Below are 26,143 nucleotides of genomic sequence, written 5' to 3'. Positions count from 1 at the left end.
AACTCCAAAGGCGGGACTGCCCACGTAGGCATGTCCCGCCAAGAGAAATGGCGGTACACGTTTTGCCCCTTACCTGTCCCGCTGCTGTGACTGGCGGTATCCACTATCCCGCCATTGGCACTGGCGGTTCAAGCTTCCTGCCAGTGTCAATGGCGGCACCCACGTAAAAAACGAACCCCCTCTGTAATTTGTTATAAATGAGACCCCATTGCGTAAATAGTTTCTAAAAGAAACCCTCTAAAGTAAATTTGCCTGAGTCATGACAACTTAGGTTAGACCTTAGACTCCGCGTATTGTTTGTTGGATACTTGTATGCTTTAGGCTTTTTTAAAACCAGAAAATGAATGAGGCTTGCGAAACCTCTTTTTCTTCTTTCTTTTGTTTGTGGAAATGTGTAGGGTACAAAGTTGGACTTGGCAATAGATAAGAGGAAGAAGTCGATCATTATTAAAGATACCAAGGACGAAAATGACATATAGGAAGACACTTCCAAGACGTTTGTGGTTGCTTAGTATAAACACGTACATTTGAGATTTACAATAGGTAAGAAAAAATGCATAAGTAGTTGGTAGTGTGCTTTGATTTATGGACTAAAATTATATTTGCTAAAATATTTCAGTTAATTTTTAATTTTTTTTATTAATTGAAAAATTTATTTTGTTATTTAATAAATAATTTTTTAATAGTTTTAAATATTTTTTTAAAATTCTACTTGAAATAATATTTTTTTAAATGTTAATTTTAATTTTTTTTTATACTTTTTCTTTTTATCCTTAATATGTTTATCAAATTTTTGAAGTACCTTTTTTAAAGTATCCTGTATAGGGGTGGGAATAGGACAGGTCAGATCAGGCTTTAAAAGGCCTGAGCCTAGCCTACGATGAATTTTGAAGCCTGAGTCTGACCTATAGTCTATCAAAGGCTTTTACTTTGGCTCGGCCTGACCTTTTTAAAAATTTGGCCTGACCTGATAGCCTTTTTAAAAGTCTTTTTCACATTAATATTACTGAAGTAGGAACGTAATAGAAAAGTTAAAGGAAAAAGAAAGGCAATGAAAATGAAGTAGGAACATAATAGAAAAGTTAAAGGAAAAGGGAAGACAATGAAAATAATGAGGAATATAAAGAGACACATGACTTACACCTAAATTGTAATTAAAGTCTTACTTGATTATAAGAATGGAAGTTATGGAGCACTAATGTGTAATCAAAGTCTGCTAGTTTCAGACAAATAATTAATTGTACCAAAAAAATAATATAAGTATATATTGGTACCAAAAAAATAATATATATATATATATATATATATATATATATATATATATATAGGCCGGCCTATTAGGCTTTTTAATAAGCCTAAGACTCATCTATTTAATTTAATAGACTTTTAAAAGAATTCGAGCCTAATCTTTTAATTAAATAGGTCAGGCCAGGTTGTAGACCCCTGTAGGCCGGCCTGTCCTATTCACATCCCTAATCCTGTAACACAAGGGTAAACATAACTAATGCTTCTTGAATTTTGTATTGATAAAAAAATGATTTGTTTTAGCTGCTAAGGTGTAAGCATGTTGCATTAACACGGGAACCTCCCAACTCAACCTAACCCAATTATATTTTTATGCATTAGGCTAGGTCATTAGGTTGGGTTGGGTTTTGTTTAGTGCATCCAATTAAAATTGGATTGAGTAATTAGCGAGTTCATGAATTTCAAAATTCTATTAAATCCAACCGAATACGATTACATAATAAATATATAAAAATGGTAATTGTCTAATTCTTTTTATGTGTTGTATGCGAGGCATAGTGAGTAATAAAAAAGAGTATTTTTTTTTTCTAAACTCTCACTTTTGTTTACTAACTCACAAGCTGCAAGTTTATCTTGGTTTTGAAGATTGACTCAATCAAATAATTGTGAGTTGTAATATAGTTGTAAAGATTTTTTTTGAATACTAATTGTGAATTATAAAATAATTAATGAAGCAAGAATTAATAAACAATGAAGCAATATAAAACTACATTTTGAGATTTTTTTTTTGTTAAAAGTTAAAGAGGCGATGGTATTTTTTTTAATTAGTCAATGACCCAACTCAATTAAGGTGGTGTGGTTGATTGGGGTGAATTGAGTTGCTAGAAACATAAAGATAAATTGAATTAAATTTAATTGTGATGGTTTGAAAATTGAATTAAATTTAATTCAGTTTTCATACATCCATAGTAGCTGCAAGCAAGTTTAAGATATGATAATTATAAAAGTATAAACATAACTGAAATGATAAAGAAATGTAGTAACAGTATAAGTAAAAGTGCAAAACTCACTGTTTAGGACAACTTAAAAGTATATTATCATCATTTTAAAAGTTGCTATTTACAACTTGGTCACATATATAGGTACATGCTGACACGTATTATTTAACATTTTCGTATTGGGAGATAACTCTAGCTAGCTAGTGGTAATTTAGAAAGGTGAGGAGAAAGGCCTCTTTGCTGACTATAACCATGGCTCTCACAACAAGAATTATTCACGATACATAGTACACGTAGAACTTATTATCATTTACAAGTCTTATCCTCTTTTGCCTGGGATCAACCATAGTAGTCGACACCACCACTCGGGGAACTTGCATGATAAGAATAAGAAGGGGAGCTGTCACCACCACTAGGGGAACTTGCATGATAAGAAGGGGAGCCAGCACGACCACGACGGCCGCCACCAGCACCAGCGCCAACACCAGGTAATCCAGCGCCACCAGCACCAGATAATCCAGCGTTGGCAGATAATCCAGCGCCAACACCAGGTAATCCAGCGCCAACACCAGGTAATCCAGCGCCACCAACACCATGTAATCCAGCACCAACACCAGGTAATCCAGCGCCACCAACACCATGTAATCCAGCACCAACACCAGGTAATCCAGCGCTAACACCAACACCAGGTAATCCACCACCAATACCAACACCAACACCATGTAATCCAGTGGCTAACACCTCCGAGGAGATCAGAAGTAACATGGCCAACACGCCTAGGATTGGTAATATTTGTATCTTGGAAGCCATTTTTTAGTAGTAATGAACGAGAACAAGTTAATTAACTCAAATGAGATATGTTCGGTAACAAAGGATATATCATATATATATATGAGAAAATTAATGGGAAAATATACTATTTATATATAGGAGTGGAGGAGAGACAAATAAGGCCTAATTGTTCTCCCTCAATAGTTAAACGCACGTATGAACTTCCTATGTAAGGCAAGAAATACTCGCTCTTTTTATTTTTAACTTGTCTTCCTTTGAGCTTAAAAGACTTGTCTTCCCTCAACTCTCATCTTGACTTTGTTCCTAAACCATTAATTATTTTCAAACTTTCTTTATTTTCAAACTTTCTTTTGTTGGAGTTGCGATAAAAATTGATAAACAAACAACACATCATGCAATGAAGAATTGTTGCAAGAATAATATAACATTTCTTGTTGTTATACTTCTGGTCATCTTCATATCTATACTTGGAACTCACTTTTTTTTAATGTACCTTTTGCATTGAAAAAGGAGCATTTAACAAGCCTAAAATGTTGATGTCATCTTAAATATTCTTATCCAATGTAATATAAGATGTGATATGAGGTTCCTTTTAATGTTATAAGTATAATTTTAGTATGAATCAAAACTATTCATTTTAAATATAGCAATATATGTGAAAAATAATTGATGAAACTTAAAATTTGTAAAACATTTATAAACAAAAGAGTAAGTGGAAGTACAAATCCATATTGTTTGCTAAATAAGGTTACAAAATACTATATAAGTTTTAAAGGAGGATAAAATTTTAAAATTTAAAATACTACGAATATATAAAGTAATATATATATATATATATAATATAACATATAGTAGTCCAACTATATCTGCTATGCTTAAGAATATACTTTTTGCAATTTAGATAAATTCTTGACTAAATAATTGTATAGCTTAACTCTCCTGTTAGAACAACACTCTCATGGTGGCGACAGGAAGGATAATCTCCAAAAAAAAAAGAAACTTCAGCAATTATATAGTGCAGTGAAAATGAGTGAAAACTGGACGCATAGAGTCCCACCTTGGAAAGTGATTGCCCAACTTTTGTTGATAGTCATGGCAAAACAAAGCCATGGAGGAAAATGCATTTCATCTCATCTAGAAATTCAGTTTAAACCATTCTCCTTGGACTTCATAACCCTAATCTGATCCACAAGGTGTGTCTGAGCTAAAATAGTCTTTCTACTCCTGTGGACTTAAAAAAAAAGCATATGGTCTGTAATCAACAAATCTATTGGAATTTTAATTTCACCTTCACCATTCTCATAACCAACACAACCCCTTTGTTTGCAACTAGTACAATTAACCTAGGCAGGCACGATATAAGAAGTCTCCCAACAATATAATATAATATCCTGGACCCACCTCGACGGACAGAGACAAAGACACCTATGGAGCTTCACTGTTTACTGAGATGATTGTTGTTGTTTTTTGGTTGATTAAGTAAATTTGCTAGAAAATTCAGTATAAGTGAGATTTCTTCCTTCAAAGATATCTTTTATTAGCCTCAAGTCAACCAAAAACATTGTTTGCACATTGCCTTTCAACCAATTTGCAGGATGGAATTGTAAATCTTTGAACTATTGGGCACCTCCCATGAATATCATAAATACCTGCAATCATAGGGGAGAGATGAATGGTAAAGAACAACATTATCCAACTGAACATCATCTTTGTAGATCCATGTACAATAATAATCCATCTTGGTGTTAGTTGAGTTATTAAATTTGCTGGTATAAAACATGAACATTTCCTTTCTTTCATGCATAGTGACATGAAATTGGGTCCAGGTGACCTGAAATTTTTTAAAATATTTTTATCATCAAAATAATTTCCTAAAAAGTAACGCACCATTACATTAATTAATTGTTATTTTTTTTATCATTAAGTTAGTCTCTTAAATATATAAAATAAGTACTAAATTTGTATTTCGTATCACATTAGCATTTCATAAATTTTTAAGAAATTAATTTATTGATCAAAATCTTTTATTCAAAAATGGCATTGAAGGTTAACTTACTAAAAAATACAGAATACGAAAAAAGACAAGGTGCACTTAAAAATCCGTCGCATGTAAAAACTCAGGAAAAAAAAATAAATAATTCTTAAAAATAACATAATTCTAAAAAAAAGAGAAAAAAAAATAGACATTGCGACAGGGGATAACCTTTTCCCCTTATAAATCATTTTCAAAGGAAATTTTTCTATATTTTCGTCTTTCATAAGGATGAATATCAAGATGTTTTAATATTTTAATAAATTAATTTGTTGATCAAAATCTTTTATATAAAATGACATTGAAGGTTAATTTAGTCAATAAAAAAATTCAAAAAAAAAAAGAAAAAAATACACATCGCACACTGGATGTGGATTACCTTTTCCCCCTTCTAAATCATTTCCAAAGGAAAATTTTCTATATGCTTCTTTTGTTTTATAGTAATCTAAATATCACTCATAAAAAAAATATGCATTACTAAAAAAAAATATTAATCCAAATATCTAAATATGGTTGTGGTCCTTATCTACAATGGTATGATTGATTATTGTTTTTTTAATCACCCTAATTAAGTTATTTGACTCTTAAGTGATATATTAAGATATTTATGTAAATTTTGATTTTTGATCGAAGCTTAATCACATTTAAAATTCTTTACTTTTTTCCAAAAATATATTTTGTTGAATTAAACTTAAATTCTCTCTTATAAACCTAATATATGTTATCAATTAATTGAACCATACTCATTAGATTTTTCAGAAGTGCAACACCATGACTTCCCACTGATGGTTGCATCTCATAAATCATCTGCTTCTGCGTATAAATAACCAGAGATTATTGGGTCCCATACAGGAACTACTTGCACTACAATGAAGATTACTCGACTAGACGTGTCAATATTTCCCAACACCATAAATCATTTCTAAAGTGACATGCAGTATGATTTAAGAATAAAGTATCTACCAAAAAAAAAAAAAAGAATATAGTATTGTTGGAAATCTCACGTTCCCTAATTATAAATTAAGAATAATTTTTACTTCCCTAATTAAAATATATCCTAATAATTATTGTTTAGTTTATTAAATCATCATAATTTAATTTTGTTGAATTCAATGTTTAGATGAAAGTTTAACATGGTTATTTTAATATTTTTGCTTTAAAAAGTGTATTTTTGTTTAACGTTATTTTAACGTGTATATTAGTGTAATTGTTTATTGTTCGTGATTCTTCTTTTTCCAATTATCCTTCTTATTAGATAAAATCCAAATAAAGAAAGTTACCAATATTTTCTCCTAATCCCCCTCCTTTTTCTTGCTGAAATTGGTAATTAAGCTCATGTTTCTATTTTGGAAGTAACATAACAAATGGTCTTTGAATATGTTTAACCAGCTTCTTTTTAATTAATTTCCGTGTAACCTACCATAATTGGAGGCACAAAACTAACACTTACGCTTTCCTTAGTTTTGTATCTGACAAGTAACCAAATGTTGAAAAATGAAACCAATAATTTCACCTACTGACAGGACCCCTCTAAGAATTTAAAAACAAAAATGAAAAAAAAAAATGCAATGAATTATTGTACGTAATGAGAAGGCAAGAAGAACCTCTGCCTCTTACTTCTAGAGGGATAATTTGTTGCCACAGATAACGAAGCAATTTTGTTCACAGCAGATTTAAGTGATTGTTTGAGAGTGCTAAGGCAAACACTATTATTATCTTCATCACTATCCTTTGAGCAAAGAACCAATATGCTTTTGATTCTGCCACCAACACTGGCTATGTCAGCTTTAACTGCTGTGAGTCTCAACCCTTTGAGGACTTGGATGAGCTCAGGGAACAGTTCTGGTCGATCATCACAGCAAACAGAAGCTTTGATTATGATGTTTTCCTTTAATATGTTCACTCTTTTTGTGTAGCTTTCATCTTGAGATTGGTGGTAGTCAATTGTTACTTCATCAGTTTCAGTTGGAACAGTAACGGCTTTGCTAACAACATCCATGGCTTTTCGCTTTAGATCTTTCACATGGTCTACCACACTCCCTAGTAATGCTGCTTTATCCATCTGCAACCACATAAATTTCACCCCTTATAGTTTCTTTCTCTATTTAAAGATAGGGAAGTTAGTGGAACTGAAATATATGGCCTATCATACAACCTAGAAAAGTTATTCATGCTATAATTCTTTTTTCTTATAGCTTCCTTCTCTACTAAAGATGGAAAGTTAGAGGAATTGAAATCTATATCACCTATCTTACAACCTAGTAAAGGTATTTATGCTATGATTCTTATAGTTTCTTTCTCTTCTAAAGATGGGCAAGTTAATGGAATTGAAATCCATATGACCTATATCATACAACCTAGTAATGCTATTCATGGACTTGAAAGTGACTATGCTATCTATCATGAAAAAACAGACATCGAAATGCCACAAACTTATAGTGGATCGAATTCGAATCTGATTTTCTTTTTTTTTAACCTTCGGTTTTTTTAGCCAAGAGTCTAAAATTAATCTCTTGAAATATTAAAATTCATTTAAGGAATTGATCTCCCTTTAAGTCCTACCAAATGTTATTCTATATGTATGAATCTTGAGGATCAGACCTCTGATCACATGCTTAAGGAGTGTAATTATTCGTCAATCATATCACACCATATTATTGCATTGAATATAATTTTATTTACCTTAATGATACCCTATACATTATATAGTAGGTAATTCACCAATTCCACTTTCTTGCTTCTTGTCTAAAACAGTATGCAATGCAAGCTTTCAAAAAAAATAGTATACTGCCAATTATTAAAAGAAAGACATCATGGTTTTTACTTTTTACTTTTTTCTTTTTTCATTTACCTTATCAGACATGGGAATGAGTTTTCTGAGAGTTGCAAGCTGTGCATTGATCCTGTCCCTGCGCCTTTTCTCTGCTTGGCTGTGGCTCTTGGAAGCACTTGCAGCTCTAACTTCTGCTCCAATGGGTGCAGGCCACGAAGGGAACTCACCAAATTGAAGAGATGCTGCTGCATGGTCAGAAGAAGAAGAAGCAACAAGAGGGAGTGTTTGTTGTGTTGTTGTTGGGACTGAAAAAGGAGATAATTGATCACTGTTTGGTGCAGAGTTGTAGCATTGAGCCAGAGGCCAGCCAGAATAGTAGTAACTTTCCATATGCACATAACACAATACACAAATTACAAACCATTCTAATGTTTGTTGTGCCTTGCTTTGTGAGCTTTTTATTTCCCATTTCATGGAGACACTGTTTACTTAATGTGCGATCTTCTTCTTATCTTTTATGGTGATTGGTGTGATATGCAATGACCTTTAATGGGGTCAGATGAAAATCATTTTTGGCTGTATCCTCCTGTCACTTCACCAAGAAAATTTGCTTTTTTCCTCCCTAATAAATCTCACTAGACTTTGTAAAGAATCTCTCAAGTTTAAGAGCCAAAATAAAAAGCAAGAGGGTATGGCCTGGCCCAACAAACAGGCTTATCTTAATGAGTATCCGTGCTGACTAAGAATTTGAACCAGAAATGAAATAGTATCTTGCAAATAGACTTGGGAACCACTGTATGGAACTTTGGAATCGCTTGACCTAGTAACAGTAATTGGTGTAGTGGATGCACGAACAGTATCTTATTCTTCTATGTGGGTGTATAGCCATTAAGTTTTTTGTCTGCTCTGATGGCAATCATAACCATTTGGGCTCACCATGTGGATTATAGTCCAGATCTAGTAGTACTTATCTTGAAATTTAACTTCATAAGATTACACATTAATTTTAAAAAAATGGTTTGGGATTGCAATTTTAACCTCGATGTGGTTTTCGAGCTCACGGCTATTGTGTCTGCATTTGCTGTAATTCCTCATAATGTCAAAGATTGTGACCCACAACTCAGACTGCAATTTAAAACTTATCTATATGCACTTTTTTCAGTTAAAAATAAAAAAGCACCTATATTTTAAGCCTTAGCCTAGGATATGGGCTAAAAGTGAAATATATTCAAGATATACTTTATCAAGGGCTTCAACAATGAATTTCAATTTGGTTAAGTTTCATCACATAAGTTTCTGTACTATTACAAACTGTCCCAGCCGAGGTTTTAGTCTTTGCCATGATGAGGAAGATGAAAAAGGTGACTGAAACAGAACATTTGTACACAAATAAAAGAATGCAAGATTTGTTCGTACAATTAGACAAACGCCTGATGTAACAACAGTGATAAACGGATTGTCCATTAAGTTTAAGACAACTTGTGGACCTATTTTACCAATCTCTATATTATTTTGTGATTAAAAAGTAATAGAAAGGAGAAACATCCTATATTACAAGACTAGGACACCTATGACACACTGAGACTGTTAACAGAGATTTACTTAGAAGATTACTACCAACACGAGTTAATTTCATCTTATTACAGTTACTCGATCTCTATGTATTGAACAAATAAGTGGATTTGTCCAATTGTGCATGCATCTGGAAGAGAGGTTAATAACTTGATTTACTTTAAATTATTATTTCCTGGTGAATTCCTCAAGTATATCTTGATTGAAAGGTGGAACTTGAAAGCAGGCCACTGAGTAAAAGCGGCTTAATTTGTACACTTTAATGGCCTCTGATTGAAAAGCTTACTTAGTTTGTCTACAGCACAAGCTAGCAAACAAAGGAAGCTTCAATTACAATCACTGGAGGGTCCCATTTGCCCTCACAATTTGTAACTCATAATATAGCACCTTAAAGAGTGATACGACTAATGATCCAACCACTCTCTTTGTTAGCCTCTATTATATATCATACAAATTGTGTGATTTCTTGTGATTCCGTATTTTTTTTCTTCAATCTCTTTCCTTGTTTCTTTCTTCTTCTTTTTTCCCTCACCCCATGTTATTTTATCTTATCGAAATTTTAGGCTTTTGGGTCTCAATCTCAAAACATATATCTACAATATTTATCTATATATGATGGGGAAAGTGAAGGTGTCACAATCAAAATGTGACAAACCAAAACGATCAAAGTGAGATAACAATCATGTTTGAAATAAGTACGATAGTTAGATAGTTATAAATGATAAAACTCTTTCTCTGATTATTTAGGACAAGTAACTCAAATATAAGATTGCTGATTAAACTAAAACAATTTCAGTATAATTAATCCATGGTGCACATCTTTGTTTTTGTCAAGCAATAGAATGATAAGAAATAAAGTGTTATAGACACTGAAGCTAATTACGGTCGGAGGCCTATGTACTCTTCCTTCTCCCTTTGGTCAAAGAAAGGTGAAATAATATAAAGATAAGGTGCAATCATAGATTCGTAATAAATGGCTCAATGGAGAGTAATTATCAGTAGACGGCAAAAAAAAATGGACACATAAATGGGAAAGGCTGAGATACATTGGATGCAATTGAAAAAGATGAAAATAATTATGTAATTGCAAATGAGGGTTAAAAATCATTTGATTCTACTTTCTTTCTTCTTTTTTGTTGAAGACCATTTGATTCTGCTTTATCCTAAAATTCGATATCTATCGTTCAAGTCAGTATTTTTGTTATTTAACTTTTCCTTCCTTTTTAGTCTCTGCACAGTGTTATATATGTTGGATATTTTTAAGTGAATGCCATGAGTGGGAAGTGAAAATTTTCAAAGAAAGGGAAGGATATGCAGGGGAGTTGATTTTCTTTGTTTGGAATTCAAGTAACGTTTGAAAGATAAATATGTAAAATTACATCGCATGTGCTGTCAAATATAATTAAGCACACATTTTAATCATGTTTACAAGTTAGTTGGATGAAAAGATTATTTTCTCCGCAACAAACTTGCCAGGAAAAGATAGACTCATGCCAACGATAATTAAAATCCATAGAAAATAGCACACAATTATTAGCTTGTCGTGAAAAAAAAAAAATCATACATACGATGTAGGCAACACAACTATTTATGGAACTTCATTATTCTTTGTTAAGATAATTATGAGAATATTATTGCCGTATAACAATTGTCAAGAAAAGACACATACATATACAGGTTTGTCATACTAATTGTTGCCTGGAACGGTAGATCAAGTCAATGCCTATAACTTTAATAGTTGTTCGAAAAAGATACGTAAATACCAACAAACATTAATTGTCGCTAGCAATGGTAAACCAAGTAAAGTATTTAATTTTATCTCCCTAGCCTTATTTGTTGTTGGGATATTTCAATAATTTTACATAATGTTAACCTATTAAAGTTGACTTAGAGGCAATAGACCAAGTGAATGTTTATTCCGTTAATTCATTTTTATTTTTGGGATAAATACATATATCAACGACTAAGGGTGTCCAAAAATATGGGATCAGACCAAACCGATTAGCAATTAGAACAAACCAAATGAGTTTTAGCTAAATTGATTTGTAAAAACGAATTAAATTGTTCTAAAAACATCTTCCGTCAGAATCGGATTATTTCTACAAGAGATATTCATTTTACTTATGACTGAATTTGTTTTTTTTTTATAAGGTTTAATTATCCATGTACAAAAAATTATTCTCTCATAGTGTCAATCACTGAACCAACTTGGAACCAGTTCAACTCTTAAATAAATTTAAAATCAATTTCATTCTGACTCGGTTTTTTAAAAGTAATTCAATTTTGAACTAGTTTGACAAGACAATTCGTCAATTTGAATTTAAGAATTAAATCTATTAAAACCATTTGATTCGGTTAAATATTTTTACCGAACCAATTTTTGCAGACTCCTACAATTGATTTTAGTACTTACTGGACAATAGATACTTAAAAATGTTAACTTAATTGTTCTTAAAATAACAGTCTAAGTTAAGGTTTATCACAATGACTATTTTTCTTGCGAAAAAAAACCTTATATATGCAGCAACACTAATTATTGCTGAGAATGATACGTGTGTATTGTTTTTTTTGTCAGCCTAAAAAAAAGTATCTTATACAAGAAGGTATACTTCCAACCCATATACAGGATAGAAAGTAAGTCTGACTACAAGTCTACAATCATATGCCAATAATCTCACCGCAGTGCCATTACTGCACGTATATAGTATTTTCAAATATGTTATGCTTTTCACTCCACAACACCTTCCAACATTCCACAAAATTTATTGACCATTAATAGAAAGAAAAAGAGAAATTCTTCATCATTCGGATAAGTATGTTTTCTATCTAAATTTAACCAACTCAAAAAAACATTCCAAATTAGGATTCTCATGTTTAAAGACTATATTTATATCAAACCAAACAACTACCATGCTTGTTAACCTTATTTGCAAAAAAAAACAAAACAAAACACGTGTGTTTAGATTTCAAAGGTAGCGCCATTTGGAACCCAAGTCAGCTATAGCAACGCTTTCAAATAACTGAAATAAGTGTTGAGAATATGAGGTGTTGATAAAACAAAAAGCAAAATATAGCTGCATATATAAGTTTGTGTTTTTTCAAGGAACACTAATACGTGGGTGTGTGGTTTTTCTATAAACATGTCTACAAGGGTGTAGCATGGATGTGCTGAAACGGGGTAAGAAGGGTGCCTCCATAATTAATTTTTTTTCCACATACACGATACACTATACATGACTCTGAAAACGATTTCCTAAAAATATTGGGGCCCAAATGTGTCAGGTAACAAGAGAATAAGCAGTACTAACAAAGGAATGAGCTTATGGACCAAAAAAGTGTCTATTTATTATAATTACGCTTAAACATGAAATTAAATCACAATAAACTGGAAAAAAAAAAAAAAAACGCATGTGAAAAGCAGCATGTCAACAGGATTTAATCAGGTAGCTTCCACATCAAGTGAGGAAATTTTGGCCACAGCATGCACATATAAAGCTGGCTGTTAAAGTCGGTAAATTTCGTATATATACTAGGAGCAATTCATTTTTTGTTTGGTCTACCTAGGACTAACTCATTTAATACAAGAAAAATGGTAGAATACAGAAATTTATCGGTTAGCTAGAACCAACAGCCCAAAAAATGCCTCAACTACAACCCAGAAAAAACAATAAACTTACAAGACTATTATGACACAATCTAAACAGAAACTTCACATTATTTTAAATTGGGATCTCCCACCGCCACCCGAAGCAAAGAAAGAATGCTGCATCCAAATCACACAAGATATTCTTCTACACAAAACTTCGAAGTTCCTACATTGCTCTTCACAGGGGCCAAGTTCATGCTAAACTTGTCAAAAACTGCTGCCCATGGGAGGCATGCCATAAGGAGGCATTGGGGGCATCCCCAGTCCACCCATTGGAGGGGGAGGAGCAAAGCCTCCTCCCATACCTCCTGGGCCTCCCATTCCAGGCATTGGTGGTGCAGGCAAAGCAAGAGGCAACAATTGAGCATACATGTTCTGCAACAAAAAGCACATCTCATTCATATCAGTACTACTCTAATGTTCAATCTGTTGAGAATGTTGAGGATGAAGGATGCGAAAGAAGAGGATTTATCAACAACAAACATTTCTGAACACTCAAACTGCTGACAGCACAACATAAAATAATTACCTGTTGTGCAACTACATCCTTTTCCTCTTGCTCTTTAACCTTCACTTCATTTTGTGCTTCAATTTTGTCCTTCACCAGTTCATCGACTTTGCCAGTGTACTCACGAATAAACTACAACAGCAAAAAAAAAATGAAGATGAGAGAAACCTCTAGATAAGATGGCAATAAATAGATCCATTTCAGCTCAATGGAAGGCTGGAGAAGACAATTAACTGCATAGTCAACCTAGATTTGCTTGCTCACATAACCTCTGTAATACCGCAAGTACATAAGACCAACCACAATATTCACAAGCTAAGCACCACTAATTGTGCATTTGGGTAAACTGTTCAATCAAATACTTATTGAATAAGTGCTTACATATAAGTTGATCTTATAAATAAAGAGGAAGATTAAATTGTTTCACCAAAAAAGTAGTTCAAATAGACTGAAAAAATTGCAACCCATCATAAACTATCAGACTTTGCAAAGTATATGATCAAATCTTGTTTTACAAATCAATAGCTAGCTGAATCACATTGAATCATGAAACATAAAATTCTAACTACAGGTGATACAAATTAGCAGCATAAAATAAATGCAAACCTGCAATAGATACGGGAAAGCAAAGTCAATCATATTGTGCATCCAAGCTAGTTCAAGAACAATGTCTGCCCGTATCAAATCATAGCAAACAAATAGACATGAGGCAAAGCATTCCTTCTTTCCCTGCATAAGCATATGAAAAGAAAATTTAGAAATCTCAATTATATGCATATAATAAATAAATTGAAATACTATCACTCCCGAGGACAAACAAAAAAGATTGAACCCTTAGGTAAGAAGCTTGAATGACAATTTGACAATCCTTCAATCAGTAGTTTTGATTGTAAGACTAGCATGCTCTTGCAGAACAAACCAGCCACTGGGCTTTGACAAAAAGAAAATACTAATAACTCCAGGAATCAAATAATTTCTCTGTATGACTTCGAATTACACATATTATAAGAGGTCCCACTAGTATGCAATAACTATTGCTACAAAGAAGGTTGAAGAGTAGCTATGTATGCATAGACATGTACGAAGCATGACATTATAACAATTAAACAAAACACATTATCCAAGAATAATGGTAAACCTAATCAAACAAGATATTGCAAGAAAATGAATTATATATGAAGTTTGAAACTGAATTTAGCACCTGATCAATGAAATAAACAAGCAACTCCTCAGCAAGTTCACGCTCGCCAGATTGTGAGGCTGTCTCCATGGCATCTTTGTAAAGGTTATCCTTCTTTGACAAAGCAATAGACTGCTTCCACCTACCTGCCTTCTTGTAAATATAAGCAGCAACACGTCTCATCTCAAGAAGCTCATGCTTTTCAATCTGCATCATACAGTAATAGTAATAATCTGAGATTTCCACAACTAAAACAAAAAAATAGTTCCAATTAAGAGCAAATTTCCACACCTTTTGGGCAAGGCCTATTTGATCAAAGTTATCGTGCAAATCAATTGACTCGCGCAATCTATCATAATCTTCCTCCTCAACATATATCTCATTCAACGCTTCATTAACAGCAGATACGTTGTTGCTTTGAACTGCAACCATATATGGTTTCACAAGACGGAGGTGACCAGCCTATAGCATATTAAAGTGAAGTTTCCCATTAGAGTTATGGCATGCAACAACTAATATCTAATTAAATTTTTACCACTAATGATCCTACCTTCCGCATGATGTCAACAACACGTGCATGGTCCACACGAAGTGCAAGGACGTTCAGAACATCATTGATAAGATCTGGATGCTCTTCCAAGTAGAAGTGAACAGCCTTGTAATACAACTCCACATTAGCAACTTTAACAACAACATCTTTGAATTGCATGTGATCCCATGCTTCAGGTGAATGGTTCATGATGGTAGTTGCAGCATTATCAAACTCATCATATTGTATATACAAATAGGTCAGTTCTTTCCAATGCTGTTGTTCATCACAAGCTCGTATGAGTTTAGGAATATTGAGGCGGGTTGAGAATAGTTTGATATGCTCCATAAGCTTCTCAGGGCGGTATCTAGCGTACAGAACTCCTAACTCAGTAAAGATGCCCATATGTGCCCGTTCTAACCCTAAACCACTCTCCATCAGAGATATTAGCTCATTGAAGCAACCTCTATTTTGGTAATATTCACTGACTTCTTCCAAGTCATCCACCTTTAAAATTAATTAAAAAAATGACGCAATAAGCATTAGAAATTCAATAAGATCACTACCAGCAGATCAGCATTAAGTTCAAATACCAAGCAAAACACCCTTCCAATCATAAATCATGAGCATTCACATGTTCACAGCATACTTTTAGGGAAATTGCTTCACCATCACATACTGAAGACCCAGATCATTTAAACTCTCTAAATTGAACTCGGTCTGGCATCAGAAATTAAGAAAGACGTTCCTATATATATATATATACACACACACACACAGTTCATCAAAAAAACTGAAATCAACATATTACCTGAACAATAATGTTGAGTCCACAAATCTGGGCCAAACGAAACTCCTCCGCATCAACACAAGCAAAGCAAACTTCCTTCCATGTCTTTGAACTGTTAGCTTTCCTTGCTGCATCAACAGCACCTTGAAACTGTTGTAATTTGACCAGTGTGATAGCCAACTTGGCCCAGTTAGATATAAAAGCAAATATGATTTTTGCAGCTTCATATAATGCTTCATCATACAACCGGTCACCAACATTTTGAAGATTAGCAACATTTGGCATAAGAATGAACTCCTCAATGTCACTCAGCCTATCAATTTTTGCATATGCATAAATGAGCTCACTGTCGACCTTGGGTTCTTTTGCTTTCCCTCTTACCATTAGCAAGTATTTTACCAAGTCATGGTAAACATTGCCATCTTCAGCAGCACGGATAACATCTAAAAATTGTGTAGCATCATCAGCTCGTATAAATGACTCAATTGCATCACTTACTAACCCATCCCTGAGTTGAGCCTTGGCCACCTGACTCCAAACAGCATCTTCTTCAACTCGGAAAGCAAACTCAACAGCTCTATCAATGCTATGAATATTATCAAGCAACACATTAACTGCTTGAACATTCAAGTTGAACTTCTTAAAAATGGCAAATGCTTCCTCATATAACTGAGCTTCTACAGCCATTTCTCCAACCGCAGGCCCATCAAAATTATCCAATCTATTAACATAATCCATAACTCTGGATGGATCAGCCTTTATTGCTGTCAAAATAAGAAGATTCTGCAAATTAAAGTTTCCACTGAATGCAGAATTCTGAAGCACAATCTTCTCAAGAAGTTCAATCAATTCATGAGGCAGATCGGCTGTCATGAAAGCCTTAACAGCTGCAGAAACTTGCTCAGGGCTTGAGCTTTCAGGCAAAGCAGTAGATACAACCTGATCAATAAGTTGCCTTCTATATTCATTATCAGGATCAAGAACTTTAGCCCACAAATCACCATCCATTCTCTCAACAACATATCTGTCATCAAAATATAAGTATGTGAATGTTGAATTAAAGAAAATTGATTTGGTGGATTAAGGACCACAAATAGAGCTCCTCTAAAGTGACGGAGTGTACTTTAAACTATAAAGTGCAGTTATAACCATTGATTAGAAAATTCATGGTTGAGAATATGATAAAATACAAGTACAGCAAACTTCGAAGTTGTAACAATAATAACAATAATCAATGGTTGTAACTACACTTTATCCTGCAAAGTATACTCTCACTTTAGAGGAGCCAATATACACCACAAACCTTGCTTGCAGTTTGAACAAAGAATTTTTGTTGGTGACATTGATAAGTTCATCGTCACATTGTCCTCGCCGATAAGCTACAACTGCTAAGGTGGGATCACGTTTCTCACAATACTTGCCCACAACTCGAGAATCATAGTATGGGTTGGTTGTGAGGAAATGTTCTGGGTTGTTGTTGCTATCAATGATAATTTTACCCAGTGCATTGTGAACATGTACATCCTGGCTTCCCTCACTTACAAGATGTTCCAAGAACTGTGTGAGCAAACGAAGCCGATTCCTGCATATCAAAAAGCCACAGGATAAAATAAGAAACACGAACGCAAAGCAATAACACTTAGGATCAAAGGGCAAACACCACCTCTTCTCACATTCCTCCACAAGGGGCTCCACTGGCAGTAATGAACGAACAGAAAGGATCAAGCCTTTGATAAAATCTTCTGCGCACTCATCATCTAGCAGCTGCCCAACAACTAAAGGTGCATTCCCTGGGTTCACCTGTATAGAAAGGCACAAAGTTTTAGATAGGCAGAGAAAAAGAGTAGATAGCAATCATGAGATAAGCAAAGCTACTATTATACCTTCTGAACATAGCCTTCAATGTAGCGAACCATGTTGTTTGTGTATAGATAGTGTGTTAGATCTGGAACAAATCCAAAACGATCACAAACGTTAATCAAAGGCCGTGCATCTGGAAGCTTAGCCTCCATCAGAAAGTTTTTGGTTTTCTCAGCATCATAGAAATTTGATTCTCTTGTCACACGCTCAACCTCCTTGATTTGACCAGTCTTTGCCGCTGCCTCAATGTACTTAAAGTGAATATCAGGATCCTCACTGTTCCATATTATTTAGAGGAACATACATCAGCAGAAATACATTGGATAATATCTCAATTAAATGAGGTCTATTACCAACAGAAAAACAAGTTTTTTTTTCCAAATGAAAGAATTACCTGGAGCTCAAGTATGATCCAAGGAAAAAGTACAGTCCTTCATATGACCTAAATTGCTCAAAAAGTTTTATGCAGGCATCAACACCCAATTGCTCACAATATTCTTTAGCAACCTGAACACATACGAAAGCTTTGTCAACAATTATTTAAGAAGTTCCAAGTTATAGAAAACAATGACACCACCATACCTGCACAATGATCTGTAGGTTGCCCCTAAGATTGGCCAGCAGTAAGTCTTTCATGCACTCTAATGCCCATTCTTTTGACAGTGTACCAAAAAACTCTACAAGTGACTGTAACAACCACATAATGAGTAGGTATTTTAAAAGCTCACACAATGGGTTTTAATTGTTAAACACTAAAATAGATTAAAAGCAGAACAGCACATAAACCTGAGGTTCAATTGCATGTGAATTAACAATCACACGTTTGATGTCTGGTAATTCTGTGTAATGCTGCACCAAGAATAATGCAATCAACAAAGGGTTTGACTTTAAGACTAACATAGAGAAAGTGCGAGAATAAAACACATTTGGAGAGTCCTTACTTGCAAAGCTCGCACATAAAGGCCCGCTTTTTCGCAAAGCTGGGCAATACGAGGACGGTCATAATGGCTGAACATGCCATTAGCCAATATTGCATCAGCAACATTGGGGAAAGTCACCAGATTTATCTCCAACACCTGAACAGCAATTCACAAGATCGTAACAGTTCAAAGAAAGAATTTTCAGAGTAGAATGCCCATAACGGATGAGAAACAAAGGCCACACACCTTTGTCTGAAGGAACCCATGTTCTGGTAGATTTGGCTTTAAAACATCCAGGAGAAAAGCTGTAGCCTCTCGGATCAGATTTCTCTGAGCAGAAAGTAACCAAAATGAAAATAACAATAATTTCAAGAACCATTCAGTACTAAATCAATGATCATGAAAAAAAATATCATATTAATATTCATCATAATTGCTTAATCACAACATATAATCAACCTGAAGAAAGAGATCAGTTATTGTGTTGTAATCAACTGGGCTACCTCCCTCCATTTGAGACATCATTAATGCAAAATTAACAGCGCCCTGCAAATCAAAATGAAAATGGTAACTGTCAGCAGACATTGTCAACAGATATAACAAGGAGACAGAGAATAAGGGGAGCTACAAAGAAATGGTTCAGGTTCAACTAAAAAAATTATATAATATAAACTGCAGAGGTTTCTCTCACACCTGCGGATCTGTCCGGAGAATTGTTTGCAGAAGGAAGAGGTAGTCAGGTGTGTACCCAACCTATAGCAACAAATAAGTAATACAATGTTCAGGACCAAACGTTTACAGTAAAATGAAAGGGCAATACATGCAATTATAATTATACAGGGTGACAAAATGCTATGCATGCCATAATAGCACTAAATTATTCTATGGATTAAACTTCAATATTCTTTGATAAGTAAGCAGGCACCTGTTTAGAGTAAATCAGAATTTTGTCAAACTCCCTCCTCTCAGCAAATGCAGCAACAACTTTTGGAGTAGCTCTGGCTTTGATATATATTTTTAAAGCAAGATCATTGTCCACAGTCTACAAGGGAGCATGCTTGTAAAAATTAATAGAATACAACATTTCACAATAAACAGGCTAGATGAGAATCAGTACCCCTATATTTTTGGGAGACAATTAGAAAGATAGAGTACAAGCAAAGTTATAAATAACAAAATAATATTGAATTTTTCAAAATTTTAATGCAACCCAACCTTAACGAGATCTCCTAGCTCCTCACTGCATTCAAGCTTGTCCTCTGCCAACCAATTTTCCAACAGATTTTTCTTGTTCTGGTTCACAACCAACCGTGACAATTCTAATGATTCAAAGGCATTCAACTTTCCCCTTGTTAAAAGTGTTCCAAAATACTGCAACAAAGGAGGAGTTTGCCCAACTTGCACAGGAACACTCTGCCACATAAAGCAGATAATGGCATTTTAAACATTATAACTAATTGACCAAACAAAAGGACATCACCTAAAGGCAAACAGTAAACAACCAGAAAATGAATCTCTGTGAATGAAGTAGCTAAAAAAGCAAGAGAAAATTCCCAGATAGCAACATCTTATCAAGAAACCTGAAATTTGGCAACTGTGTCAGGAGTTCGAAGGATTCCTTGTGGAGATTCAGCTGCAAGCTCTGCAGCTTCCTTATATTTTGTTTGGGCAAACAGTTCATGAAAACGTTCCACTACCTGTAATGTCAACAAATATGGACATCATATTCATGAATAAAAGAACCAAAAATACAATAACAAGAGAGAGCATTTCTTAAGAAGCTAAACATAGCAATCAATTGATCAATATCAAATATTTTAGAAATATATATTGAGAGGGGGAGGGAGGGAGAGAGAGAGAGAGAAAGAGATTAAACAGTGTAGATTGCATTGATGAAGTAAACTGAATAAGTGTCTGGCTGTCTGCTACAAAGAAGAGTTAACAATTACTCATCAGAGTATTGCACTTTTTATTGTAGTTTGTAACCAAACTTCATGCAAGTAAGCATTTATCAGCTACATGAAAGCCCAATAGTGTGTTTGTTTCACGGATTAAAATCTCTTTCCCAGAAATGTGAACTTATGTAGTATTTCCATGTATGTTACGAGCTTTAAAAAATGTTCCTGGGTATTACTTATTCCCAGGACAGTGGTTATATACAATAATTCAAGTCATTTCTATTCCTATGATAAGGGGTGGGAAATTTATATTCCCATGAGAATATGGGAAGTTATTTTCTAACCCAACTATAACTCTTCCATTCCAACTCTATTTTTTATTTTCAATTATTTTAAGTTTTAAAAATATTCCTAGGAATGTTAAAATCTAGTCAAATGTACTTTTAAGTATTCCCAGGAATAACATTCCTGGTTATAATATTCCTAGGAATGTGATTCTTGGGAATACAATATCATTTTGTGAAACAAATGCCCTCAAGAAATTAATTGACAATGCATCCAAGTTTTTTTAATCTCACTAAAAACACCCTTGAAAAAAAAAATTGACATACCAGCTTCTCAGCACCAGGAAGATTTCCTCTTTTGGCAAGACTAACTGCTAGCTCCAAATTGTTTAACTGTGATAATAACCAAATGGAATTTGTAAAAATGCCATTTCATACCCCACTTTACAACAAAAAAGTTATAACAAGGTCAGAAACATACTTGGCCACTGACAAAATTCACAATGGTTTGTTCATTAACAGTAGCCAATAAAACCTGGCCTCTCCTGTTTATGGCATAAAAGCCTCCCACAGATGTAGCTTCTGAGGTCAAAAATATAGGATCTGGACTGATTCTGTTCCTATATACAGCAGTAGCTGTCTCCAAATCATAGACAAATAGTAGGCCAAGTTTCGTAATCACATAAATCAAATTGTATTTGTGGGATATCTGCCAAAAACCAAAGTAGAAATCAAATATTTACACTATTTATAAAATGAACAACAAATACAAGCAATTTCTCTACCTGCATGGCAACTGGAAAATCATCAGCAAAATCTGGGGGGAAGAAAAGATCAGCTTGTTTCTTTGTAAATGATGGCTTCCCTGCCAACAAATCAGTAATGTTTGTCATGGACCAACTATGGCAAAAGCTTAAGTTGATAGGTGAAGTGAAGATGTGTGAATGGTTTCATATTATGTTTCCAACATGCCCCCTCATGCTAGAGCCCTTTGGGCTTGAAGCATGGATAATGAAGAGAGGCCCACCTATCCTGTGCTGAAGTTCAACTTTTTCTTAGAAGAATGGGGACAGCAAGGATAGAACTCTAGACCATTTAATTATAGATGCTTTGATACCAACTATCTCAAAAGCTTGAGCAGTTAGGTGAAGAAACACATGAATGATTTTATATTACATCTCTAATAATTCAAACTCCAGAAGGATGATCAATTCAATCACAGGTGATACAATGATATACACTGTTTAATTTCATAATACCCGCATCTAGTAAATATTTACGGCTTCATCTACCTTAAAATTTCACACTTACACATGTTTATCATCTATATATTTAATAAAAACTGTCCAGCACCTTGCCACATGTTGGCTGCTGGATGGTAGAAAACTATTTTTTCCTTTTTCATTTATTTCTTATAAAAATTCCACATTTTGATTTTTTAAAATCTGTGCAACAGTGCAGGCCCACACCTAGTTACAATTGAAAACCCAACATAAAAATACAATATAATTGCAAAAAAAAAAACAAGATAATTGTTAGTCACATAATCAATTTTTCCTATCATTCAAACGCATGGGGTATGAAATGGAAAACAATCCTCATAGTATGGCCTAACAACAAAAATATAATACATTTCATGTACATAAGTTATTGGCAATAATGAGTAGCCTCTTCCTTCATCATGGATCAGTGTAATACATCCACAGATAAAAGTTTATGAAAGTTATATTTTCAGTTCAATGTTGAAGGTGCCATTCTACAGGCATCCTCAAAAAGGGGTCATTATTGTCATTCATATGACCTTTTCACCTTGAGTTATAGATCAGGAATGATAAATGCACATTGATACAAATAATTAATTTCAATTTCTGATTTACCAGGAAAATTAAAATTCGTCAAGTAGAGAGATAGAACTAAATCAGCATACAAGACAGATTTGTCTACAAAACATAAGTTGCCCATAAAATAGATACATTAGAGATAAATGTGAATGAGCTAAAAATATGCAAACCTGGTTGTGCACCGAGTTCAATAACATGCAATTTGGATATAACTTGGCCAGCATTAAGTGTCTTTGAGGCAAAAGAAATCAAAACAGAAGGGTTTTCATTCCCAGGAACCTGTCCAACACAGTAGCATATATACAATTATTCAGGAAATATTAAATGAAAATTAAGGGAAAATGAAGAGAAAAGTAAAAAAACGCACTTTAAATTGGGCAAATGATGCGGCATGAGCTTCAAGAGCCTGACTACGTTGTTGATCCACAGAGAAAAGTTGCATGTTTCCCTTTACCAATTGCGGCCTCTACAATGCAAAATAATATGGAGAAATAAACCAAAATAGATCAGGCTTGTTAAATTCATGGTAAAAAGATCACAATTCTTGTACAATTATACACAGATAAAGCCAGCAGAAACATAGATAAAGACAACTTTTAATATCTGAATGAAAAGCCTAAATTAAAGTTGAAAATTAAAAATGTATTTACATCATGAGAGCTAACTATGGTCAATAGCATGAGCATGCGATAGTGGTGCTATTGTGATTGATAACAATGACTACAATAGGAACCAGAGATATACCTCAGGAGAACCAGGAGCAATACCAATCAAGACCAACCATTTTTCTGTAGGGTCACATCGATAATTAATTATCTGGTTGTTTGCCAAATTTGCTGTTCTCTCAAACATCTTAACAGGTTCAGAGTCACCTACAAGTTATATAGATCATGAACCATGTACCAGTCAACAATTTGCAGAAACTACAAGCACACTGTAAAGAATATGTGAACTGGAAAATATAGTATAACACAAAAATATTTAGTTGAGCAAATTATCATCTTACCTTCAATTGACCAGTGGTATACAGAGGTCTGAGTTACGAGACCCAACATTTTGGGGCTAATCCACTTCCAAAAAACTACCTATACATGATTAACAATATATGTTACAATATTGGACCTATTATGTTACAATATATGTGTCCTTGTGCGTAATGGTTACCTGCTCAGGCATCTGATATGATTTCATCTTTGCTTTCATCTCAATGTTAAATATTTGTAGGTGATCTTGAGTAGTCCCTTGCAGTTGGGCTTCAAGAGAATGATGTAACTTGTAAGTGAAGATAATCCAAAAGTAAACAATATTTCAAAAGCAGCAACAGAAGCGCACGCACAACAAACTAAAAACTTAACAGACTGCTCGAAATTTGGGAGCATTATGGTCTATATGAACATTGCAGCTCATCTTGATACCAATAATTTTATTTTTTTTTACTGAAAACCCGGTCAAACGATAACAGCGTGAAAAATATGTAGGACTGCAACATCTAATAGGCCTAATGTGAAATTGGGGATTATAGATATATAGATATATTAGCAATAGTAAAAAAAAATGGAAAAAAATTCTTTTTCAGATAATGTTCATTTTTTTTTATCAGCAAAAATAATATCTATATTAATTGAGTACCAGAGGTACTGAAAATACAGTTTACAGGTCAGAATTGGTCCCAAGACATTTTGACATTTTCATTGAACCAAAGTCTGACTATATAATTTAGATTACTACAGAAATTTGCTCTAATAGAGTCCCTCCTTCAGATAATGTTCATATACTTTTATTAAAACTAACCAGAATAAAGTCATAGTTTAAACATAATTTCTTTCTAGTATCTACATAAATAAATCCCTCATCTAATAGAGTCCCTCCTTGTATCCTCTTGTAGAAGAGTGAGAGCAGAAGTACAATACCTTTTTTCCACTTAAAAACATGACATTTTAACTTCATTATATCATAAGAAAATTATATATTATATATAAAATTTAAAATAAGGATGCCAATTTATTTCAGCTTCTCAAACCAATCAAAGATCCCTGCTTCACAGCTCTGTGGCCCTAGCGATCAGGGTGCATATAAAGTAACTGACAGTGCTAGAGGCAGTTCAATAATCACGGAATTAGAAGTAGATATATTGTGGATGACTAGACGTGCTCAAATGCTTCAAGTCAAAATTAAGCAGTTTGTTTCATTTCATCCAACAATCTCGTCAACAAAAATAATACAACTAAAGGAAGCAAAAGTAAAAATAGAAAGAAAAACTGTTGAAAGAAAGCTTCCAATGGATTTTTATATCCAAAGACAGAATTCATATCAACACCAAGGTGCAACTCACAAGTCACAAATTCAGGAGAAGATTATGAAACATATCTTACCTTTCAAAGCGAGAATTCTAGAATTCGGATTCATAAGAGCAGAATCCGCAGTTATAGGCCTCCTCAAAGGTTGATTTGGCATGTTCATATCAATGATAACCACGCTATTCTGTGGAGCGGTTTCTCGAACACATATATACTTATCCGATTCCATCGTCACGTGCGTGAACGTGATGAATTGCGAATTGATGCCAATGCTCGGCAACTGCAATCACAAATCAGATCACACAAATCAAACAACTCAATTCACTATCTAGGAAAAGAATACATCAGCAACAACGAACAATTATGCTTCTCACTTTCCAGTTCAGAAAGCAAAAAAAAAAAAAAAAAAACTCAGATCTGAGCATACTACACCTATGCAAACTAGTAAACTAAATTGCAGCATACTGAACTTGCAGAACAAAATTGACCGATTATACTGCAAAAGCAAGTGTTCTAGTTCTTGATTCCACAGCTATAACTGTGAACTGATCTCGATAAACAGAGAAACACAAAGTTCGCGGGAATAGAAAATTGACGGAGAGCCAGAACTCACAGTTAGGGCTTCTTTCATGGTGATCGGAGCATTCGCGGCCGCCATAGTGGCTTGAATCGAGGAAGTGAAAATCGAAGAATCGGATCTGCAACCGGCGAATTGAATTCGTGGATGGAGAGTGGAAGAGTGAAGAGTGAGAAGGAGCTTGAGTAGGATCCAAATGGCTGCTGCGAGATCTGGAAGCAGCGGAAGAGAAGACTTGAACCCTCTTCAAAACGAAGAGAGAGAGAGAGAGAAAGACGTGGAGACGAAACGGGAAATTGAAGTTCTGACACGAATAAAACGAGGGAAGAGAAAGGGAGTGGAATTGAACTGGCGTCTACAATGACGAGACGAGAAACATAGATCTCGCCTCTTGTTTGACA

The 26,143-nt window shown here is 34.1% G+C and overlaps 3 protein-coding genes across 3 annotated transcripts; all 3 read right to left on the bottom strand.

Moving 5' to 3' along the window:
- Positions 1-2,582: 2,582 nt before the first annotated feature.
- Positions 2,583-3,053, bottom strand: LOC102663324 (elastin). Its single transcript, XM_006576040.1, has one exon. It carries the CDS (start codon positions 3,051-3,053, stop codon positions 2,583-2,585), a length of 471 nt encoding a protein of 156 aa, XP_006576103.1.
- Positions 3,054-6,618: 3,565 nt separating this feature from the next.
- Positions 6,619-8,375, bottom strand: LOC100787169 (transcription factor bHLH51). Its single transcript, XM_003519355.5, has 2 exons — positions 7,919-8,375; positions 6,619-7,129 (listed from the first exon to the last, which is right to left on the bottom strand). The coding sequence occupies exons 1-2, from the start codon at positions 8,312-8,314 to the stop codon at positions 6,641-6,643; spliced, it is 885 nt and encodes a 294-aa protein (XP_003519403.2). The 5' UTR covers positions 8,315-8,375; the 3' UTR covers positions 6,619-6,640.
- A 4,533-nt stretch (positions 8,376-12,908) lies between these two features.
- Positions 12,909-26,143, bottom strand: LOC100786617 (clathrin heavy chain 2). Its single transcript, XM_003519354.5, has 30 exons — positions 25,779-26,143; positions 25,241-25,445; positions 24,033-24,121; positions 23,875-23,953; positions 23,613-23,740; positions 23,236-23,334; positions 23,039-23,147; positions 21,813-21,892; positions 21,509-21,736; positions 21,355-21,420; positions 20,426-20,542; positions 20,061-20,258; positions 19,771-19,887; positions 19,539-19,598; positions 19,305-19,391; positions 19,092-19,175; positions 18,867-19,001; positions 18,712-18,774; positions 18,508-18,612; positions 18,320-18,432; positions 17,949-18,201; positions 17,729-17,865; positions 17,369-17,647; positions 16,087-17,089; positions 15,297-15,782; positions 15,038-15,208; positions 14,768-14,953; positions 14,173-14,295; positions 13,588-13,698; positions 12,909-13,433 (listed from the first exon to the last, which is right to left on the bottom strand). The coding sequence occupies exons 1-30, from the start codon at positions 25,821-25,823 to the stop codon at positions 13,266-13,268; spliced, it is 5,124 nt and encodes a 1,707-aa protein (XP_003519402.1). The 5' UTR covers positions 25,824-26,143; the 3' UTR covers positions 12,909-13,265.

Source organism: Glycine max, chromosome 2 (genome assembly GCF_000004515.6).
Source record: "Glycine max cultivar Williams 82 chromosome 2, Glycine_max_v4.0, whole genome shotgun sequence".
NCBI classification, from domain to species: Eukaryota; Viridiplantae; Streptophyta; class Magnoliopsida; order Fabales; family Fabaceae; genus Glycine; species Glycine max.
Note: the sequence above shows the minus strand (reverse complement) of the source record. Positions and strands in the feature narration are given on the sequence as shown.